Here is a 22,724-nt window from a genome sequence, read left to right on the forward strand (position 1 = left end):
CCGGGGATTGTGAGACTGGGGGTTGTTTGGCTAGGAGATTCCAGCTGCGGGAAGACAATTGGCATTCACCAAGAGGCTAACTCTGGCAGATGAAATTGTTTTACTCAGTGCCTCCTTCTCCATGTGATATTCAGGAGGTGGGAGGCCAATACATGGTGACGTGGGGTGTGAACATGTCTGGAAGGTAACTTGAGGGAGAAATTACAGTTTAAAACTATAAAGTGATGAGTCTGATGAGGAGAAACCAGCCTTATGTGACATTCTCCCTCTCAATGTGATGGTTCAGGAGTGGATCTTCTCAATTTTAATCTGTAAAAGCTGAAGGTGAGGGGGAAAAGTGCCACGTAAGTGAGTGAGGTACGAGAGGTAACGTAACCCAAGGTCATCTCAATTTCTACATGAGACGAAGAACTACTCAGCTTTAGGAATTGCTGTGCCCCAGGTGGGTTAGGTGACTCAGCCCATACTCGTGGACTGACATTGTGTGTAGACAGCCCAGCTGACCTTATGGTGCTCATCAAATCTTTCTCCAAAGATGGCCTGCAGTCTTTAAAGAGAGAAGTGAGGGAAAGTGGTAAGGCTAATTTGGCTAGGGACATCCAGTAATTAAGGGATGATAGAAGCTCAAGCTGGACAGTCTGTGGATGGATGTTGACTCACCAGGTGAAAGGCTAATGTACAGAAAACAACAGTATATAGCACTTCCGAGAAGATGAGGTTTAGACAGTGGGCAACGGAGGTGTCACTAGAAAAATTTGATGAACTGGAGGACTGGTCCCAGAGACAGGAAATCTGAAGACTTCCTTGGTGGGCATTTTCACCATGATTCAGACTGAAGATATTAGGCGGAGAGACTTGATAAAGTACACAAAGCGAAGCCAAGAAGAATGTCTAATGCTCACAAACTGATAGATTTAGCTATATAATCCTCTATGTGTGGTTTGTGTGGCTATATTATTACCTGACCAGAATACATGTTTAACAATAGAATGTTTGCCTATTTTTGAGGTAGCTACAACACACATTTCTGTCAAGAATCTCAAAGTAATTTGTGGCAGTTCTGGCTTTTTATCAGAAGCATGCTAAATTCTGGGACATGGAATTTTGCTTTTATTATGTATGTATTGGCACATAAATCTAAGTATTCTAAGTTTAGTTTGCTAAAAAGTCAGGAATGTTGTGTCATTTCTTGTAGACCTGGGCAACAAGGGAATTCTCAAGACTAAACATCTGCAGCAACTAGACCCATTCCGTCCAGCATCCAGATGGACATTTGAAGAGCTGCTCAGGCTTTCATAATTCTTCACGGTGTAGCAACCTCGTCAAACTATAATAATACGTTTAGGTGGTGGTTGAAGGTAAGAGATAGATGGAGGACTCATAAAGGTCAAAAACTGTCAGTATGGGTATGAAAAAATAAAATAGAAGCTACTAAGGCAAACGTATGGAAGAACTGCAGACTCATAAAAAGAATGGAGGTGAAGGATGGCTAAATGGACGCTTGCATCTGAATACTGGATGGAGCATATGAACAAGAGAAGGAACTCTTGTGAGTATGTGGAGGACGAGTACCTGCCACTTAATAGGTGGTGGAGCAAAAGAGACGATTAGGCTAAGAATCCCAGAAATAAGGGATTGATTGCAGGGAAAAGGAAGTACATACTAAGAATCACAGTCATGGAGAAAAGACTAGTTTAATGGGGCATCAGATTGCTAAAGAAATGGTCAACACAATGCACCTACACTGTGCAAGAAGGTTTGCACAGGAGCCTAATCTACGTGTGCTCTGCAAAGTCAATGTGGAAGAAGCTAGCCAGCACTATTGTTGGGACAGTAGGTGGTTTCCAATGTCATGAACATACAATATGCACTAGTACTTTAGAAGGAGATGTGCTAGATGTGAACACTTTACTATGGTGTTGTTAATGGTCAAATAAAAACACTAGTATGAGCGCTGAATCTTCCACAAATTGCTTTTTTGTGTCATTGCTATTTTCACTTTTATCACATTAAATATTTACAGTAAAATCACTATGATCTGACAGTTTTAAAGTAGTTTTTTGTGGAATGCCTAGGGCTGAATATAAAAGCATTGCGCTGGCACATGGGTAGGAATATGGAAGGATGCATTCTGTGTTTTACAATTAAGATGGTGTTTGAAAAGCTACAGTGTACTGTAAGCAGTTACTTATAATAAACAAGAAACTGTCGGCTTATGATGATGTACCTGGTTTCCACACTGGTTTGATCCGTGACAGCTGCAAACCATTTATTGGAATGGGCGATACTGGGATTGGATCGAACGTGGGCTGCAATAACAAGAACACAACATAACATATAAACTTCAAATTCTTGTCCAACAAGAATAACAGGGTCACAATTTGCCGAGACTCATAAAAAGCTAACGTACAAAAGGATTACCCATCGTGGACATATAAAATAATCATCATCATCAATGATCATAATAATCATTGTATGTGATCAAGTCGCAACAAGTGCTTAATTTGAGCAGGTGGTTTCTGGTGCTCAGCACCAGCACTTAATTGTCAACACCGGTGCTTGTGACAGTCTGCCACAAGGTGGCGCTGTCTGGTTGATTTAGAGCCGACCACAACAACAGTTAATTATTATTTCAATTTACATTAAAAATACCTATTGCCTGCTGAGCAGGCCAATTTTATAGCTTTGGGGGCCTGGAATAGTCTAACTTATCACACTTGTAGAAGTGTGATGGTTGGCTGCTGTGTTGTTAATATCACTGTGAGCATGGCAGGGGCAATGTGTGATGTAAGCTGCAGTGGCCTCCTGATGAGAGCCCTGGCACTCTACAAATCAAGCACTGATCGCAACATGGTTTCCCATAACCAATATATTGAAAAGCATGAGGCAGATTAAAAAAGCTTTTTGTATGCATACATCTGACTTACATGTGCAAGAGGCCATTATATAAGCGCGTAACAGTACGTGATTCGCAGAGGTGTAATGAACGATTGCCACTTTTTCTTCATCTGCTTATTGTGCACAAGGTACGTATATATTAAGCACAAATAATCTCCAAGGGGTCCAAAAGTGGGCAGTTCCAGAGAAGAAGCCAAAAGAATGCAATGTACGTGAAATTAACATCCATAAAAGAGTCAACTTTTGGCTATTCATGGATTTGAACAAATGCGCTACTCGCACTTGTGCACCGGCCATCCACGAGAAAGCATTCCTGACACAGGTGCAGAAACAGGTGGAAAGTGCAGCCAGATTTTCAGTTTCTTCAATATGTCTACTGAAAAGGGTTCCATTTGTCTTAACAATAGTTTTGCAAGAAAAAAAATATACTCTATGCTTATGGTTGAGGAAATAGGTAAAGGTAGTAGTGTACTCTACACTTGTTAATGAGTTCCTCACATGTCTAAATCACGACCATTATGAGAACCACTATGCTTATATTTCGTCTGACGTGATTTGAGGATTTTTGGAAACAAAAGCAATACTTCAGAAAGCTGAACAATCAAAGTTCCAAGAAGTATTTTCCTTTTTGTAATTAAATGTACTTTGAGAGTGTCTATCTCTTAAACTACCACATAATAAAGCCTTAGATATACAAACAAGTAAAAAGGATGAGCAATTAATTTGACTGTTGGAGTCTCAGAAAGACTAACTGACTGTTATGCTCCAAAGCCACGCTCTGGGCTAGCCTGCTACACTCATGTGGTCTGTAGCAATGCTGCAGCTCTTGGTAATTCTCGGATGCAGGAATGTCGTGGTATTCCCAGTTTTCACTAATCATCCCCTATGAAATGGAGCACAGCACAGGAATCGAAGGTACCATATCCAATTCCCCATTTTTTGTCTATTTCTCACGTGGGAATTGCGTCTGCTTTTGGCTAATACAGCCTTGCAATCAGGTGTGAATGGAACTGAAAGAGACATGGGGCCAGATGTACACAGCAGTTTTTCCATCGCTAACGCTCCAACTCAGAATTTGCAGCTGAAAAACTGCTTCTAGCAATGTACTAAGGAAATTTTACGAGTAAACGGCTTTTTACCGACGCCTAAAAGTATTTTGAAATTGATCATGAATAGCTATGTGGAAGTGGTGTGTAGTAGGCAGCCCTTCCAAAAATTGATTTTAACCTATATGTATCAATGGTTTAGGACTGAAACAGCAGTTGTAAACTATTGAAAAGTTACTGACCCTTCACTTTGAGGCGGTAACCCATTCGTAAAAGGGAAGAGGTCTTTTGGGGACCCTTTTAATTTGTGAATGCTAAGAAAAGTTTATTTGGGAGTAGGCAGTGGATCATGGGACTGAACCACTGCAAACTCTCATAAAAACTGAAAACAGAAGTAAACTTTTCATTTTAAAAGCAGCCCAGTTTCTTTTAATGAAAATGTGCTGCATTAAAAATAATATTTATTGAATGCGGTCACAGACATGGTAGTTTGCTGATCCAGGTAGACCACCTTCCCTGTGAAGGCATGTAATAATAGCGAGTTGCAACTAGCGAGCTCTCTCATTAATATCCATGAGGTAAGTTGGGTTGCAACCCGCTACAAATTAAATTTTTAAGAACTGACCTATCAGTATGTACATAGGAGAGTTCTTAAAAATCTTTACTGTTCGTAGATATACTGGTTGCAGCCTGTGACCAGTATTTTGTGACCAGATATCTGTACATATTGTGCTCATGGTGATTTAGGAAGAGAACAAATGAAGGCAATGTACATGGGACCTTTTAGGTTGCAAAAGACAACCCTAATTGAGGTGCATTAAGCCCTGCACGTTGGTGAGGCAGAGTAACATTGTGTTTGCTCCCCTAATGATATTCACCCCTGCAGGGAATAGAAGATTTTCATCTTTGCACCCAAAATTAAACACGCTCTATCATTGGAAGCACTGGCCCTGTCAAACAAGCATTGAAAAAGCCCATGTACTCAATATGCCAAAGAATTATTGGCAACAATATTTAAAACTATGTAATGTGATATGGGTGTATTGCATATGAACGATGTTTTATATGACTTCTTAAGCACTAAAACCCACGAGGCATCCAATTGCAAGAATCCCTTTGTTGGTTAAATAAATGTTGAAGGAAGTATACTAGTTTTCGGTTTATTTTTTCAATAAGCACAAAATAAATATGGATACATACAGATAAAAGTGAAAAACATAAATGTGGATATTTACAGAGATTAAAGCCTAACAAGAAATACCAACAATCCGGGAGCCCTAGTTGTAAACTACTTAAACTATCCTAGGTTCACTTTGAAGAGCTAAGAGGTGGGAGAGCCCTTAGGGCTGAGAGTATAGATATACGAGCGGACTTGTGAACTAAAAAATGGAACAGGGACGGCAAGTGCTCTATTAAGGATAACCTGAAAAAACTGTTAGAAGAAGGGGAGTTGACAAGTAAAGCATGTACTAAACTAATAATTACAGTGAATCATGCAGCATTATAATTATCCTACACATCACAAAAATTTGCGTATATGACCATGGATGAGACATTTCACTGATCAATACAAAATAAAATCAATGGTTTAATGCTTGTTTCACATTGCTGTGCAGGTCTCTAACTGTAGCTTCCGTGCTGTATGCAAAGAGGATGGGAGTCTTAACATTAGCTAAGCTTTTGTTTTGAAAGCAATTTTTTGCCAAATGCCAGCTGCATGTAGGAGGTCCAAGCAGTATACTGGAGTGCCTGGTCAGGTCCCCTAATAGCAGGGCCGGCTTTAGCACTGGTGGCGCCCGGTGCGACAATCATTTTTGCGTCCCCACTCGCAATGATGCCTTCTCAGATTTGCTCAAACCACCGGCAAAATTGCCCCTCATCTCTTCAATGATAAATTATTACTCAAAACAGTGCCCCCATTGAGGTCAGCGCCCCCCACCACAGGTCGGCGCCCAGTGCGGCCGCACCAGCCGCACTGCCCTAAAGCTGGCCCTGCCTAATAGCGAACTCACTGAACCATCGACAATACCGTCAGTGCGCCACAAACAATCCATGTGTGCCACAAACTGTCAATTCACAATCAGGACCTAGAAATCTTTACAAGCAGTTACTGAAGTGATAAATTCACAAAATAGTTATCCTTTCTAGATGCAGTAAGAATGGAGAAGGGATAGCAACAGGAGTATTGCTAAGGGAATGTTGAATGCATGTATTCGCAACACCCGCAAGGTAGTACGTTCTGCGGATATTCACAGACATCAGTAATTCTTTTCTCTCTCGAACTGCATACATACATCTAAAAATGTAAGGGCATCTAGTGCAGTTAGGAAGAGAAAGGGTATTAAAAATCATTGGGCATATCATCAAGGCGGCGCTATGAAATTATCGCCAATTTGCATCCGTTTTCGGGCGAAAAGCGGCGATAATTTCATCGCCTTATCAGCAAAGACACACTAGCGTGTGTTTTGCTGACTAAGCGCCTGTTACAACAACGCCCAGCTTTGCATCGCTAATGAGATGCAAAGTGGGCGTAACACAGATATTTCTAGGAAAATGTCGCTAAGCGACATTACTTCTTTTTTCAACCTGCACGCTAACCTGTGCAGCGATGATAAAAGGAGCGCTAACCGTGCTCATCGCAGGTTTCTTTACGCCTGCTTTTCCTTTGACTAAACAATGTTAGCCAATGGGTGGTGGATTATAGGGCTGAGACCACCCACCCAGCCCTATCAACAAGGTAACCCCTGTCCCTGTGCGCTTATCGCTGGATTTCCAGAGATAATCGCACCATTTTTCAACTATCGCTGGTTTATTTATCGCAATCGAGATAAGTGTTGCTGATAGCACGCTATTGCAGCGATATCATCCAGCGATCGCCGGCGATAATTATCCTAGCGCTAAGTGCGCTTAGCGATAATTATCGCCTATTGTTGCCAAATTTTTATGGGGCGGCTGGAGAAGGAATTTCTCCACATAGAACTTTGTTTTCAAAATGGAATCAAACCCCAGCAAAGCGAAACGGATGGCAATGCCTTTCAGCACTTGCCTCTAGGAATATAATGTCTCAGAGATCAATAGCAGGATTCAGCCACAAAATTCTATTATTAAACTATATTAGTCAACTCAGTTCTCACTGTCCTTCATCGTATTGTGCTCAGATCTAAAGAATATGAAAGGCAATCAAATTCAATGTCAACACACCAATTTAACTAGATCTGCATGGCAAAGCATAACCTAACTTAGAAAACAATATGTACATTTGAGAATTCACCCTAATCCTATGATCTTGGATTTTCTGCTCAGTGGTCAATCTGAAGTCATAAATTTAGAAATAAAAGGCACATTCCAAGGAAACTAAGAAAGCTGTTTTTTCCACAGGCATACATGTGTCAATTTTGAGATTTAAAAAAAAGGAATAATTTTTACACTTTCATTAATGTTCTAATGACTTAGTGGAGTGATTGAAAATTAATTCATAATATTTTAGTACAAAAAAGAGAAAACAGTGCTCTCTCAAAGGTATTTCTCAGGTTTAGGGAAATTGTGACGTGGTACCTTTTTGGCATGAGCATGGGGTAGTTTCCTTTTATGCTTAAGTTACTTTTAAACATTTCATGATATTTACTAGTCAATAGTGCTGTTATACTTGCAAAAAATAAGTTTAGGGGGAAAGTATGAAGAAAAGGGGCTAGATCAGAAAACATGTTTGCCTTTAGCTCTTTCATGTCATTTGTGGTAAACTAATGCAATCTTTGGTACAAACACCTCATACCACCATATTATGCCAGCCGATTTCTGGAGCAGATAAAGTGGGAAAAGAAAAGCTCTGCATATTTGTAGTATGGTATTTTGTTGTGGGGGTGATGAGTTCTGTAGGTTTTTGTGCTACAACATTATAACGTGAAGTTGTTTTGTTGTACTATGTTTAATTTTTGTATTCTGATTTGACTGCTTTGTTGTGATTGATCTGCTATGTTTTAATTGTGTCACTATGCTGCCTTGTGTTATGTTCTCTTGTTTACTTTAGATATGTTATTAGACCTGTCAGCTTTAGGGTGGGCTTCCTCCCAACGTTTTGCTCCCTCCATTTTTTCTGATCTCGTTTTTGCTAGCATTAGGCATCTGCGCTATTTACCACTGTTAATCAATGCTCACTCCTTAAAACATGGTAATATTGTGCATATCCCCAACTGACATATTTAATTTACTTATAAGTCCCTAGTAAATTGGTACTACATGAACCCAGGGCCTTTAAATTATATGCAACTAGTGGGCCTGCAGCACTGATTGTGCCAACCACTTAAGTAGTCCTTTAAGCATGTCCCAGGCCTACTATTGAAGAGCATGCAAGTGCAGTTGTAAACTGCCATTTCGACCTGGCAAAATAAAACTATGTTAGGCCCCAACCTGAGGTAGGTCCTGGACAGCCATTGGGCCGGCTGCTGTGTATTAAAAAAGTAGGACATGTACTTTTAACTTGTACATGTCCTGGTAGTGAAAAACTCTTAAATTTGTTTTTCACTACTGCAAGGCTTATCTCGCCCACAGGATAACAATGGAGTTGCCTTATTACATTTTATAAGTGTAGTTTCTTAATAGAAAGAGATAATCAATTCATGTTTGGAATCTCTGAAATCCTAATTTATGGTGAAGGCGGATTTTTAATTACCATTAAAAAAATGCCTCTTTTAGAAAGTTGGCATTTTCTTGTCCTCGCCATTCAGTGACTATATCATGTCTCTGGGCACGTGACCGTGTGTAGCTGACAGTTGAGCTTTGTGTATTACTCCTAGACAGCCTCACACAATAGGGAGCTAAGGTGTGCCTGGATGTACCATCACTGGCAGGATGGGAGGGAGGAGCTGGCCACAGCCCCAGTTACAGCTAAATAGGCAATGTCCTACCTCCACACAAAGGGCTGCATACCCCTGTGTAGTTAGTCTGGAGCCAGGGCAGAGAAGGCAGGATTCCTGGAGACTTCAAAGGAAAACCTCTAGAAACTTCTATCCCACTTCAAATGCACAATGGTCTATAAACGTTGGACCTCAGACACCAACTCTTCAGTACCCTTCTGGGCCTGTGGATACTCTACCAGGAAGAATGATTGCTATGCTTCTACCAGGACTGCCACTCTGCTGGACTGCTGCTCTAAAGGAACTGCTGCCCTGACATGCTGCCTGCTGCCCTCTTGCCTGGCGAAGAAGAACTGGACCTGCAACTTCATCTTGAACCCAGGACCCCAGAGTGATCCAAAGGTCTAGCCCGCTGGCCTCCAAATCTGAGCCTCAGAGACATAAAAGTTCCCCAACAGCTCTTGGACCCAGCTGCAGTAAGTTCCTGACCCCAAATAGCGCCTTTGAGGTCCTGGACCCTTGTTGCTTCTCATGGGCGGTTTAAATCAAGCTTTTGGCATCTTTGTGATTGCAACTGGGCCAGTTCACACTGGAACTATGCCACTCGCACCAAAGTTCAGCTCAAGCCACCTCCGGTAAGTCTTTTCACACAGCAAGCATCATTCGCCTGCGATGACTGCCACCACAAAGCTCCAGCCTGCTCGCCTGCGATGCTCGGCCTGCATTTGATACCACGCCGACCACCGACTACGACACTCTCCTTGCTCCCTGCAACCCTCTCTAATGCGAATGGGGCTCTTAGCACAAAGCTCGAGATGGTAAACCTTCAACGAGACAAATTTGGAACTGTATGCGATGCACGCTCCATTGCAATCAGCCTGAAGTTTTCACTTTGATTCGATCCAGAGTGACAGATCGCCATGGTTTGCGCTTTAAGGGCCCGATTCACAGAACTAACTTAAGACAAAATCCTAAACTTACTACCATTTTGGTATTCACAGAAGGCACTTATTCATTTTGGTATTCACAGAAGGCACTTACTAATTTCGCTATTCACAGAAGTAAGGAGTCCTAACTTTAGAACTCCTAAATGCCTTCGGTGAATACCGAAAGTCTTAAAGTTAGGATTTTACTCAGTTTAGGAGTAGTAAAGTTAGGAGTCCTAACTTTAGGACTCCTAAATGCCTTCTGCGATACCGAAAGTCTTAAAGTTAGGATTTTACTCAGTTTAGGAGTAGTAAAGTTAGGACTGCTAACTTTAGGACTCCTAAATGCCTTCTGTGAATACCGAAAGTCTTAAAGTTAGGATTTTTCTCAGTTTAGGAGTAGTAAAGTTAGGAGTCATAACTTTACTACTCCTAAACTGAGAAAAATCCTAACTTTAAGACTTTCGGTATTCACGGAAGGCATTTAGGAGTCCTAAAGTTAGGAGTCCTAACTTCTGTGAATACTGAAATGAGTAAGTGCCTTCTGTGAATACCAAAATGAGTAAGTGTCTTCTGTGAATACCAAAATGGTAGTAAGTTTAGGATTTTGTCTTAAGTTAGTTCTGTGAATCGGGCCCGTAGCTTTTAGGCACTATTTTACAGTTTTTTCTTTAACAATTCATAACTCAGTTCTACTGATTGGATTTTTGTCTTGTTTTATTTATTAAATTCTGCTTTATTTTTCTAACCTGGTGTGGGATCTTTTTGTATGTTGTTCTCACTGTTTTACTGTTTAAAGTGTTGCACAAATACTTTGCACATTGCCTCTAAGTTAAGCCTGACTGCTCTGTGCCAAGCTACCAGTGTGTTGAGCACAGGTTAATTTGGGGTTTGCTTGTGCATTACAGTGTCTAGAATTGTGGTTTCCGATTTGACCAGGGCTCACACCACAGTCAACCAACAACCCAATTTCTTAGATATGTCAATTTATATTGCTGCATATTCATCGAAAAGCAGCTCATGCCTTTAAAGTGCCTTCACGAGTCAGCCCTAAACTGTGGCAAGGACCTGTTTTAAAGTAGCATTTCTTTATTTATGGTGAGCATTGCTTTGGTATGTGAGTTTAATTTGCATGGTTGTTGTGCAAGTTACAGATTGTGGCCCTGTCTATAACGTGTGAATTTCAATCTAATTCAATGTAATTTATGCTTTACATGATTTTGTGCCATTTCGTACTTAGACATATTTCAAGGGTTGTACTGGTTTATACAGTAAATTGAACAACAGTATGGTGGATGATGTCATGTGTGATGTCCTAAGTGATATAATTTGAGCTGTCATCAGTAATTGGCAAGATGTAATTGAACCCATCATAAGTGATTAATATGAGGTCATAAGCAATGCCTGGCAGGGGAACAAGTTATAGTTAGCTCAGATAACTATAAATGGTTCTTTTCAGTGAAGTGAATTTCTAAAGATTTCTTTTAACAAAAACTAAGATATTTTTACCAGACTTAACCATAACATCACTTTAACCTTTGGTATGGTGTACAGCAGGTGGGGCCTAAACTGCAACAATGCTACCCTGCTGTCAGTTGTACTAATAATAGTGATCCTTCCTTGGTGCTTCTATACGGCCTTAGGAAGTGGTTATAAGCAGCAATGGCCGGTGCAGGTAGGAGCGGTGGGGCGGGTTGGGGGGGAGTCAACAGATGATGACGAGGGAAAATAACATTTAAAAATAGAAAACCACTTACCTTGCGCTCGCCGCATCGTCGCGCAGGGTAAGTGGTTTTCTTTTATTACATTTTATTTGTCCTCGTCGCGTCTGTTGACTCCCCACACCCTGCCCCAGGCTGCCTTACTGCTCTTACCTACACCGGCCATCAACGGTTATATCTGTTGGAGACATATTTTATGACGAGCAGAGGGAAGGTATTTTATTAAATGGAGCTCTTTGTCTGAGGAGAATTATTGGCTTATATTATTAGATTAGGCCAGATTCCTACAGCTCTAAAGCTGTAGTGATAGCACTTGGTTGCTCCAGAAACCCACTAGTTACATTAAATCTAAACCAATTATCACGTTCTGCTATTCTAAAACTTTTCATTAAAGCTTCTTCTTATGGGTTGGAAAGTTTTAATGGTTCACAGCACAGAAAACAAGCATTGGCATAGCCAATAGGTCTCGCCTTGGGGACCTTATAAGTGTTTAGCCATGCAACGGTTGATGTTGTTGCACCAAGGATATTGTGCTGCATGACTAAATACTTATAAGGTCCCAAAAGCGAGACCTATTGGCTATGCCAATGCTTGTTTTTGTTTGTTGCAGTGGAGTGTCTATTTGACCCATGTACAGAGATATGAAGGAAAGAGGATGGAGAGTAAACAGTGGAAAGCAGGGGTGGTATGATTAGTGCTTTAAAAGAAAGAGGAAAGACAGAATTTGTGCATGGAAAGTGACCCTGCAGCACTGCCATTACTCCAGTGCATGAGATAATAGGTAAAGCACACACAGGCGAGCACTGACCTGATTACTGTATGCATTCTGTATTGTTAGCAACTTAATACATATAAAACATTTAATATTATATGCCTTATATGTAAGCGCTCCACGTGTAGGTGCTAAGAGCGGTGTCAAAGGGATGTGACATCGATGAAAGGGGCAGAGGGAGGTGGATGGGACAGAGAGAGAGTTAGCAGGTGACAGGGTGCAGTGAAAGCATAGCAGGTGACAGGGTGCAGTGAAAGCATTCAGAGGCAGCTGTTTCTATGCACAGAGTGTCTGGACGATTGTCTTTAGAGACTGCAATGGAGTTAGTCAGCTGGTCCCACTGCACTCCGAGCACTTTATGATACAATAATGAGAAATGCTGTGTCACAAAATCAATCTCTTGGGGCTCTCTCTTTATAATAGGCTGCATTCACATTAAAGGAAAAAAAACGAAGAGGGAAGGGAGGCCTGCGGGGGGAATGGAATTCAAGAATGGGTGGGTTTACCAGAAACAGCAACTGCACCATTCTGAAGTCAAACCGTGATATTTTGGAATGACCCCTCCTCCCTCATTCCACCCCAGACAAGGTGAGCCAGAAACAAAGTGTAAAATCAGCAGCTCTGACAACAAGGAACCCCGGGAAGGGACTGCACAGGAAGCACTGGTGAAACAAGCATCGTGGCACCGACGCTTTACTTTTAATGTTAAAAGTAGAGCACGGGTGCCGCGATTATATCAAAAGTAAAGAAATAGAAAAAAACATCTATTTCTTTACTTTTGCTATAATCGCGGCACCCGTGCGTTACTTTTAATATTAAATGTAAAGCGCGGGTGCCGTGATTATAGCAAAAGTAAAGAAATTGATGTTTTTTTCCATTTCCTTACTTTTGGTATAATCGCGGCACCCGCGCTTTACTTATAACATTAAAAGTAAAGCACGGGTGCCGCGATTATACCAAAAGTAAAGAAAACACGCTACAAGACATGCTATAGTAGGTGAGTTTTCAAAGTGCTGCTGAAGGCTCGTGGTTCGGGCGTGCATGCTCGCGTGAACGCAAGCTTCTCGCCAGCCAGCAGCACTTTGAAAACTCACCTACTAAAGTCTCTCCGAGCAGCGCATGCGAGCTGACTCAGCGACACCTAAAAACGGCTGTTTCTTACAAATTGGACAAATTAATGATTATAATTGTTTTTAATTGCTCTAATTAAAGCTGTTATGTCTGGTGCCAGTTTTACTCAATTTAAGTTAATTTAAAAAGGGTGCACAAGAAAAGGTAGCCAGCATGCGTCCCACCCGGCGATAGGCTGCATGTCTGTCTTCTTTCCTTAGTGTAGTAAACGCCTCGACACTGCTCAGTGGTAAATGCTGCACAGATAAGGACGACGAAAAAATGGCAGACACTTTTTAAGCAGCATGGGTCTGCTTTCTGAACGCTCGTTTAACTGATTTTGAAGACACAAAATACGAAATACAACTTTCTTCTCTAGAAAATAAACGCGTTGTCTTTGATAAAGAGTAAAACAAAGGGTCTTGTTTATAAAATCCTGCCAGATATATGTAGATTTAAGCAGCCACGGCCAGTGAAGGTAAGAGCGGTGAGGCGGGGGGGCCGGTTGGGGGTGATTTCGACAGACAACGAGGGAAAAGTAATTATTTATTTAATTTTCCCTCATGGTCGTCTGTTGAATCCCTCCCCAACCCGGCCCCTCTGTTGTTACCTGATGGGCCGAGGCTGTTTTAAGTAGACTGATTTGTTTTGTGACTTGATGGATTCCATTGGATTAAACTTGATGTAACACTAATAAAAAGCGCATTGATAAAGTCGCTTTTTTATTGTGAAAAGCGTTAATGTGGTGAGCATTATGATGTTTTGTGTGTGTATTATTTTGCTTGTCTGAATTAAAGGCTAGTGGCACTTGGAAGTTTCGACAGAGATTGCTGCAATGCTTATTGTGAGAGGGTGATGCCTCCGCTCAGAAAAAGCAATAGGGCTAACCACTAATCCTTTTCAGGAACAGTAGGTTCATTACAATTGAAAACCAACACAATAGTTACCTAGGATTTATTTAGTGTTAAAGCTTTCATAAATTAGGTTGGGTAGGACTGCCTGAAAGCCTTGGGCATAATTACAGATAGGTATGTCAAAAATATATGTGCTGTCTCAAACTGGCATTTGCAATGAGAACTAGAAAGATCAATGTATAAGCCCAAAAGGAAGTATTACACTTTGGAAAAATATAATTATTTACCTCCAATGTCCACAGAAGCAATATGTACATCTATTGCAGTCGTGATTGTTGTGGTTGGTGAGGTGGTACAGCAAAATTTCACAGAGAAGTTAAACAGTATTTGCAAAGAGACGAATAACGAAAAAAAAACCCTGCCTACCTTCTTTTCAGAGTAATTTCAGAGATAGCTATCATCAATTTGTCAGAGCCATGTGGCCCAAAATTGAAGTTTCAATCCAGTCACTGAAATCACTAGGTCATCATCAGGACAAAGAGTACACCAGTCCAGGTAATTACACTAACAAAGATCTCCTAATTAGCTCAAACTTATTCAGTTGTCCCAGCATCTACAAGTCACATCTGAATAAATGGAAGGTTCCAAACGATGCCCAGCAAAGGCTTACCAGAGCTTTCAAATAAAGGGTTGATACAACTTTGCTACAGGCAGCAGGGTAGACCCTCGCTGACTGTCTGAATCATCAGCAATGACTGTTGAAGTTTGGAGTAACAAGGCTACATCATCATCACTGATTGCTGATGATACTGGTAGGTCCTACTCTGCAGGCAATTTGTCTGCCTGCCTGCATCATGAGCAGTGATGGAGGATAATGCAGGAACAGAATGTCTTGAAGCATGTGGCCAATTTGTATGACCCCTTTCTGGTATTATTTTAGTTGAGTGTGCTTCTTAATCTTATTTATTTGAATATTTCTTGCTAATAGTTTTATTGAGCTAGTGCTATCTAACAAGCACATTTCAGAATGCAAAGGAAATACTCAAAAATCGATAAAAGCTCGACCTGCTCTTTAAAGTCTGAAACAGATATAAGATTCTGAGTCCAAAGGCATCAGAGAAAAAACAATATATAGTAAGAAAGAACTGACTTTGGGGGCTGAACTTTATCCAGCACTGAGATGTCTATGCCTTAGTAACACAAACCCTCAAGGACACCCAAAAGGTTTTTATGATAGCCAAACTAAGCCAAAAGACAAAAAGTGCATGGCAACTAAGTCATTTCTGAATAAGTTACTTTGCATCAAATAATGAATGGAGAAGTTCAGCATCTCAAGGTAGACAGAACCCAATGACTGCTTTTCAGGAGCTGAAGCCAGACATTAGTCCTTGCAAGATGATTGACTACATCCGAGATTAAAAAACAAAACAAGCATTTGCAATGCAATAGGTCTTCCATTTACGCGAGTTTGAGGTATTGACATTGCAAATAATAATGCCTTTTATTTTTGTTTTTGTTTTAAAAACATAAATAAAAGGCATTGTTATTTACAATGCCAATAGCTGAAACTCTCGTAAATGCGAGACCTATTGCATTGCAAATGCTTGTTTAATTTACCTGTTCTTTCCTTGTCTGATGTCACCCTGCTTCCGTCAACGATCACTTCCGGCTGCTCCATGCCAAGCAACCCGCTGGAGGAGTAGGGCACCTCTTTTCAACCCTCGCCATTTACTGAACCTTCCTCGGTGCCCACAGCATCAAAATCAATCATTGACATGACAATTTATTTAGCGAGTTCCGCAAAGTAACTGGCCTCATGGCGCTTGAAGAGCATCTTTTTACCGACCTAAACCGTGGCTGAGGACGTCATGGATCTGAAAGCGGATCCAGTGGTGGTATTTCCACCACCACCCTCTTCCTATGAAGAGGAGATTCCACCGGAAGATCCACCTCTGAGCCCGTCATACGTCAGTGCATACGTCAGGCGCTGCACTGCAAGCAATATCACTCTGCACTGGAATTATACTATGTCAACACTGTTATTCCGATGTGTAATACCAAAGCGCTTAGAGGTGCCGTTGCAGTGCAGACACTGCACCCCATGCCATGCTAATCTGCACCGCAATTACACGGTGCCAGCTCTGTAGTACAATTGTCCCCTACATAGCGCACACATATTCCAAGGCTCTACACCCCCTGGAGTGCTGATCTACAGTCTGCCAACACTACAACACTATAGTTCGACTGTGCACTACGACAGCGCACAAAGGTTGAATTACAGTGACGGTGAAAACAAGGCAGATGGTGCTGGGCAGTATCCGTGGTGGCCACTGTGGCTAACAAGTTCCAGAGAAGGCTCCTTCAGGTGGGGAAACTCTTGTGTTCTCTAGGTCTTTCGGTAAGCAGCTCATCCAGTCCAAGTTTTTTCTTGTTATTCTAGGACTTACTGCTCATTTTACGGTAGGATCAACATTACTTCGAGTTCCACAATGCGAAGAAAAGGGAAACCAGCAGTAGCTGAAATCGTTTGAGAAGAAACGCAGTGAGCCGTACACGTGCACATCACCTGTTCGGGCGCATGCGCATGCACATCTCCTGTCCCCCTTACGAACTAAAATCGACGACAATAGTCTCGCCTAGCAAGCAGCGCATGCGCTGCATCGCTAGGCGAGACCTAAAAAAGGTTTTAAAGAAAGCTTGAGAAGCTTGCATGCCGACTAGCGCACCTGGATGCAACTGAAGGACCTTTTCAGATTCATGCTGTGAAAGTTTCCATGCCTCAGAGGCATACAGAACATGATTCAAGAGTTCAAGATGGCTAGGACCAAGTACAAATAGTTATTTTTTCTAACTGGAAGGCAATGTAGAAGGAGGAGTACAGGATTTGTGTATAAAACAGAAGAGGCCATCATTATCCAAAAAAGATTCACCAAAATAGGAACCAGTTCAGGAAAACCCTAAGCAAGATGAACTCATATCATCAGTGGGACTTTAAAATGTACTTACAATTCTCAGCTGGAGAGGTACCCCCTTCCCTTGATTCGAAGGAGATAACGGAAGGTGGAATGTATTTGATCAATGGGTATTAGCAACATCATAAAGCAGGATGTAGTGAAGAATTAACCAGGTCCAAGGGAAGGTGACAGAAAGTGGTTGGCTCTCCAGTCCTCTTTTACCTCGTCCCTATATTCCTCTTAATATTCACAAACGAGCAAGAGGTACAGTAGATGGACAAATCTTTGTAGGCCTACCATTACCCAAAACTCTTTCAAAAGAGGTTGACGAGGGAAAGAGGGTTTGTGAGCATAGGATGTGGAAAAGCGTACATGTGTGTCTCTTTCTCTCTTTTTATCAAATGTACACTCATTCTGCTGTTTCCCATGTTAATTCTATTCATGGTATCATTAGTACTAATTTTGTTGATATTTTGCTTCTCACTGAGAAATGACAAGCCAGAATTAATTAAACGTTTTTGCTTTCCGTTGCTACCTCTTTTACAGTTCTGATCATCGTAAAAGAACCTTCTGGACAAAATTCCACCAATCTCATAATTGCCCCACCTGCATTTTCAGGTTTTGGGTCTCGCCTGAGCCAGCGCATGTGCTAGGCTTCAAAAATCCGACCACAAGCTTTTTGTGTCGCCTAGAGCGTGCGGTTACGCGCACAGTTACGAGCACAGGAGCCATCTGGCTTTCCTGTCTTGTCATGGCTCATTAAGTGCATTGCTCGCGGGCACCCTTACAGCTCGTGATCGCGATCACTTTCACGGCCGCGTCACTTTCACGGCCGCGCGGCCAATGCTTGTTTCTGTCATTTTGTCTCCCTGTCTCTCACTGTATGTGTTCGTCGACCCCTCTACTTCAGTTGCTTTCTCTCTGCCTATCTTTTCGCGTCTCCAAGTGTCTGCTCTTGTCTTGCCCTCTCTTTTCCTTGCTTCTCTCTTGCTCCATCATTCGACCCCCTCCACATTTCACTCACCAGTCTGGTTTTCTCACCAGTCCTTTCTTTACTCTCACCCATGTCGTTCTTCTTTTTCTTTTCCATTGCCCTCCCAATGTTATCTCTTTACCCTCCACCACACGCCTTTCTCTCTCTTTAAATCCAATGTTGTCTTTTCTCCAGTCTTCCCTTTGAATTTAATGACCCATAAAATGCCCCCTTCTGCCTTTACCGTTCTCCCCCCCTCCTCGCCGTCCAATCTAACTCTGCCCCCTCGTCTCTGTTTCTCCCTTCCCGGCCCTCTTCACTGTTTCTCTCCATGCCTCTCCCCGCCCCCTCCCCCCGCCTCTCTCTGTCCAGGCTCTCTCCCTGCACCGTCTTCTTCTTTCCCTCCCCTCATCTCGCTCCATCGCTGCGTTTTAATAACCCGTAAAATGGCCTCTTACATATGATCTTTTGGTGGTGATGCGCAACGTGGAAGTCCATTTCCGCCTTCCTCTCTTCCTCCCTCGTTCTGTGATGATGAGGAGGAGCCCTGCGCCCCCACCCACGCCAAAGGCCTCGTTACTAGAGCATGAAAGCGGGGCTGGACCAAGCCACCCTTCTCCCGGCTGGCACCTCACCTGCGCCCCCTCACCTGCCCCCCTCACTCGCGCGCCCCCACCCACCCTCACTTGCGTCGCCCCCACAGGACAATTTGTTTTGTAAACAAAAATTATCAATCCATACAGCCGGCGCCTCTGGCGCTATCCTCAGGCCAATGATTTGTCGGACGGAAGAGACATATATTACTTACATATGTATACATTCATTCGTTCATTTGTTTATATATTTATGTACAATAAAACCATAAATGTCGCACTGCGCTCACCAGCTATTTTTCACAAATAATTGATTAAGCCATAGGCTGGTGGGTTAATGGTACAGGTGATGCAGAAGTGAACTAAAGAGTTTTAATTATATTTTTATTTTGCCGGTTTTATAGATGAAACCAGTGTGATATTTTTCTGGTTTAGTTGTTTGTATATATGTATTCCTCTATTACAATGTAATCCACTGAAAACCTTTAAAGCAGCATCCAGATGACAGCAATACTACTGTGTACCCAATATCTTTTCTTCACTAACGAGGGTCCGGTCAATTGGCTATTAGGTGCAAGGTGCAATTTAGTAAAACAAATCCCCCTTGCAGGGCACACTTTACTAACAAAATAAAACAAGCATTGGCATAGCCAATAGGTCTCGCCTTTGGGCCGTTATAAGTGTTTAGCCATGCAACAGTGGATGTTGTTGCACTAAGGATATTGTGCTGCATAACTAAATACTTATAAGGTCCCAAAGGCGAGACCTATTGGCTATGCCAATACTTGTTATGTCTTCCCTTGTCTCTTCACATTTCTAATAGGTACCTGCAAAAGAGGGGGCAAATCTTCACTGGAATACTCCCTCAGACACTAATTATTTCATTTGGGATTTTTCTTGGTAATCTGTCTCTGGTAAAGCAAGTGAACTCCCCTCAACTACAATCTCATCATTGCTAATGACTCACATTTTGTGAATGAAAGTTGATCACTTTCCAATTGCATTTATGCTTAATAATTTTCATTTCAAATATTCGCCTACTACTTCGAGACTGTCAGTGTCTGTCTAAGAGCTTCTTCAGATCTTTTCCAAACAAACTTTTGGGAGGTTTTGTTACCAATATCCCTTCAACTGATTGGATTCCTACCTCATTATGCCGGTGATGGCCTAGCAGCTTTCAATTTTGCAACTTCCTTTGTTTCAGATGTAACTACAACTGCTCTTCTCATGCTCCTCATAAGAATTTCGCCCCTCATATAAACCATCTCTTTCCTGGTATTTTAACAGACAGAGCAGTTTATTCAGCAATGCAACAGGCTCTTGTGTACAAAATATGTGAATCTGCATCATTGCCACATTGGTTTTACAAGCCTTCACTTACTGAGGAAATATCCCAAGCTCAGACTGAACATATCAATTTGGTCCAGAATTATTCACAAGAACATTCTCCTGTAGTTATATGCCAGCCCATAGACAGCCCCTTCCATTCCACAGTCAGAGACGTTTTAAGGCAAGGGCAAAGTGGGCTCTGGCCCAGGGCCCCAGACTTTCAGGGGGCCCTCTGACAAAGACAGCTCTTTTCTGCAGAGAGTGTTGCTCTGATGGCCCTGAATAATGCAGATTGTTTTAAATAACATTTTCCTTTATTTTTTAATGTGATTGATGTGTGAGAGTCTATTACAGACATTTTGCAGAGACATGTTGTATTTATGTTTCATGCAACATCCATGAACAATGTTTAGATAAGGACCTCACATATGAGAAATGGGAGGGTATCAGAGAGATTATTTGCAGTAATATTAGTTTAATGCTGCTGTGTTACAATGTTGAAAACACGTCCCTTTCCCTGAATATTGGATGTAAACACATTTAGAATTTGGACCAGTGTGCCTGGGCACTCTCAGTGACCTGGCCACAAGAGACCTAAAAGAACTGAAAGGGATTCATAAATTCAAAGCTGATTCGAACAGGGGCCCCCAAAATACGTTTAGCCCAGGGCCCTCAAAATCATTAAGATGTCTCTGTCCACAGTGATAAATAATGGTCACTAAGATCAATGACTACTTTCAAAATGTGCACTGTCATTGGCAATATTCTGACAAAGCACCTTGCTCTACCAGAAGACTCACTTGTTTGCTCTCTTGGAACTTTTCACTACTTGTTCACATTTTCTGTACTGAATTAGGCACATCTCCTTGCCTTTTTGCAAAATGAAATGCACATCCGATCCTAGAAACCCGAATCTTCTTCAGAACCCAGCTCTGATGATTCCATCCACATCTTCTTCTGTCTTTACTCAGATTGATGAAATATATAGATTCCTTTGCTAAGCACACTATTCCTCATGGTATATATATGCCTTGGTGCTCCTAAATCTTGACAGGTTTAAAAGTTGCTCAAAAAGCCACTCTTGATCTCTGTGACGTTTCTAGTTTCAAATCATGATAGGTGTTCCCTTCTTGGACAAGTGCCTTGAAAAAAGTACTGCACTCCAACTCCAAGGCCACCTCTCTGCTCACAATTCCTTGCAAAGCTAGCATTCTTGTGTAGCACTGAATCGGATACCTTTCACATGGTGGACAATGCTCCAGCATGCAGGATGATGCTGGTGCCAATTTGCTCATGCCGGAGAAGCTTTGGCACAATAAGATGCTCTCAATTACATGGTATCCCAGTCAATTCAGATTACCTGCATTTGTTTTGGGGGGTTAGATTCTTGGGTTGCTTACTTTATTCTCTCTCTGGGCATTCTCATTTTTTACAGAGGAGCTCTTCAAAGTCTCTGATCATCTCTATGACCTATGGTGTGCTTCATGATTCCCTTCTCACATTCACTCCAAAGCTTGGAATATTTTGAAGATCCAGTACACAGCAGGGGCATCTTTTTCCACGAGTAAGCGGATCACATTCAACTCTCCCACTATATCTCTTAAGGAGGCCCACCACCTGAGCAATTATTCTTCTACTATTGGGGATTGAAAGTCGTCACATTTTCTTAAGGTTAAGCTTTTGCTATACCTATTTCCTCTTCTTGTGTTTTGCTGGGGCCTTCCTTCCATTTCCTCCATAAATACATTGGATATTTCCCTATCTCATCTCAGTTACATTTTTAAGTTTTACTCTTAGATCATCACTCAACTTGAGCATAAATATTCCTTTTTCAGTGAGATGACATTAGAGCAGTCAATAACCATATTTCAATTTCTTCAAATGAAAGCCATGCATGACAGCACCATTTATCTGCCGCTAGCAAATGATGCATCCTATTCCTCCCCCCAGGACTGGGACCAGTACGCTGTAACTGTAATACTTCCTGTAATGTTTTCGAAAGGTCTGAAAACAACTTCAATTCCTCTTGGATTTATTTATGTGGGACACCAACAGGCTTCACAACAATTGATTAGGTCACTCATCATATCTGTCATCGGATAATTGGTCTGTCGGCCTCTTATAGAGTTCAACTGACTGTCCACAAGTACGTCTGAAGAAATCAAAGTTGAGCAAACCCAATTAAAGAGTGCTCAGTATTATTTAAATGAGGAGGGAAAGGGAACATCTGACATAGTCACCCACAGCACTCTTGAATAACCAATGGTTCTGCAACTATTTCACTACTGACCAACTGACTAACCATATTTGTAGCTGCAGCTAAACTCTGGTATCCTAAAAGCTAGCAATAAACCATCTTACAAATTGCTAAACCCTTGAGCTGTCAAATGTATTAGTATAGTGTTCAGAACTGCTTATACATTCAGCCAAAGAACTACAAATTGCAAACTACACAGGGGTCCTAGACTCTGGAGCGTGCAGATCAATATAAAGGAAGGTTAACTGGTGAGCTACACTGTAGGCAGTGTTAACTCTACACCATTCATCAAATTTCCTTCCTTGTGTGACTGTGTATATCATTTAGTGTGTCAATTGATTTCTTCCTACGAGGATGTCATTGAATGCTATTTTATGTAATTCCTCTCACTGTATTGTATTTTGGGAAGCAAGATGTCTGCTGGTACAACATCAGATT

At 41.7% G+C, this 22,724-nt stretch overlaps 1 protein-coding gene across 4 annotated transcripts in view; it reads right to left on the reverse strand.

The window, feature by feature from the left end:
- The window catches only part of ARHGAP28 (Rho GTPase activating protein 28), a 1,146,988-nt gene that overhangs the window by 163,002 nt on the left and 961,262 nt on the right, over positions 1-22,724 (reverse strand). For all 4 annotated transcript variants that reach the window (XM_085606002.1, XM_085606001.1, XM_085606004.1 and 1 more), the window contains one exon: positions 2,228-2,309. In XM_085606002.1, coding sequence (XP_085462128.1) covers positions 2,228-2,309 — 82 coding nt within the window. The remainder of the gene's footprint in view (positions 1-2,227; positions 2,310-22,724) is intronic.

Source organism: Triturus cristatus, chromosome 5_1, assembly GCF_964204655.1.
Source record: "Triturus cristatus chromosome 5_1, aTriCri1.1, whole genome shotgun sequence".
Classification (NCBI taxonomy): domain Eukaryota; kingdom Metazoa; phylum Chordata; class Amphibia; order Caudata; family Salamandridae; genus Triturus; species Triturus cristatus.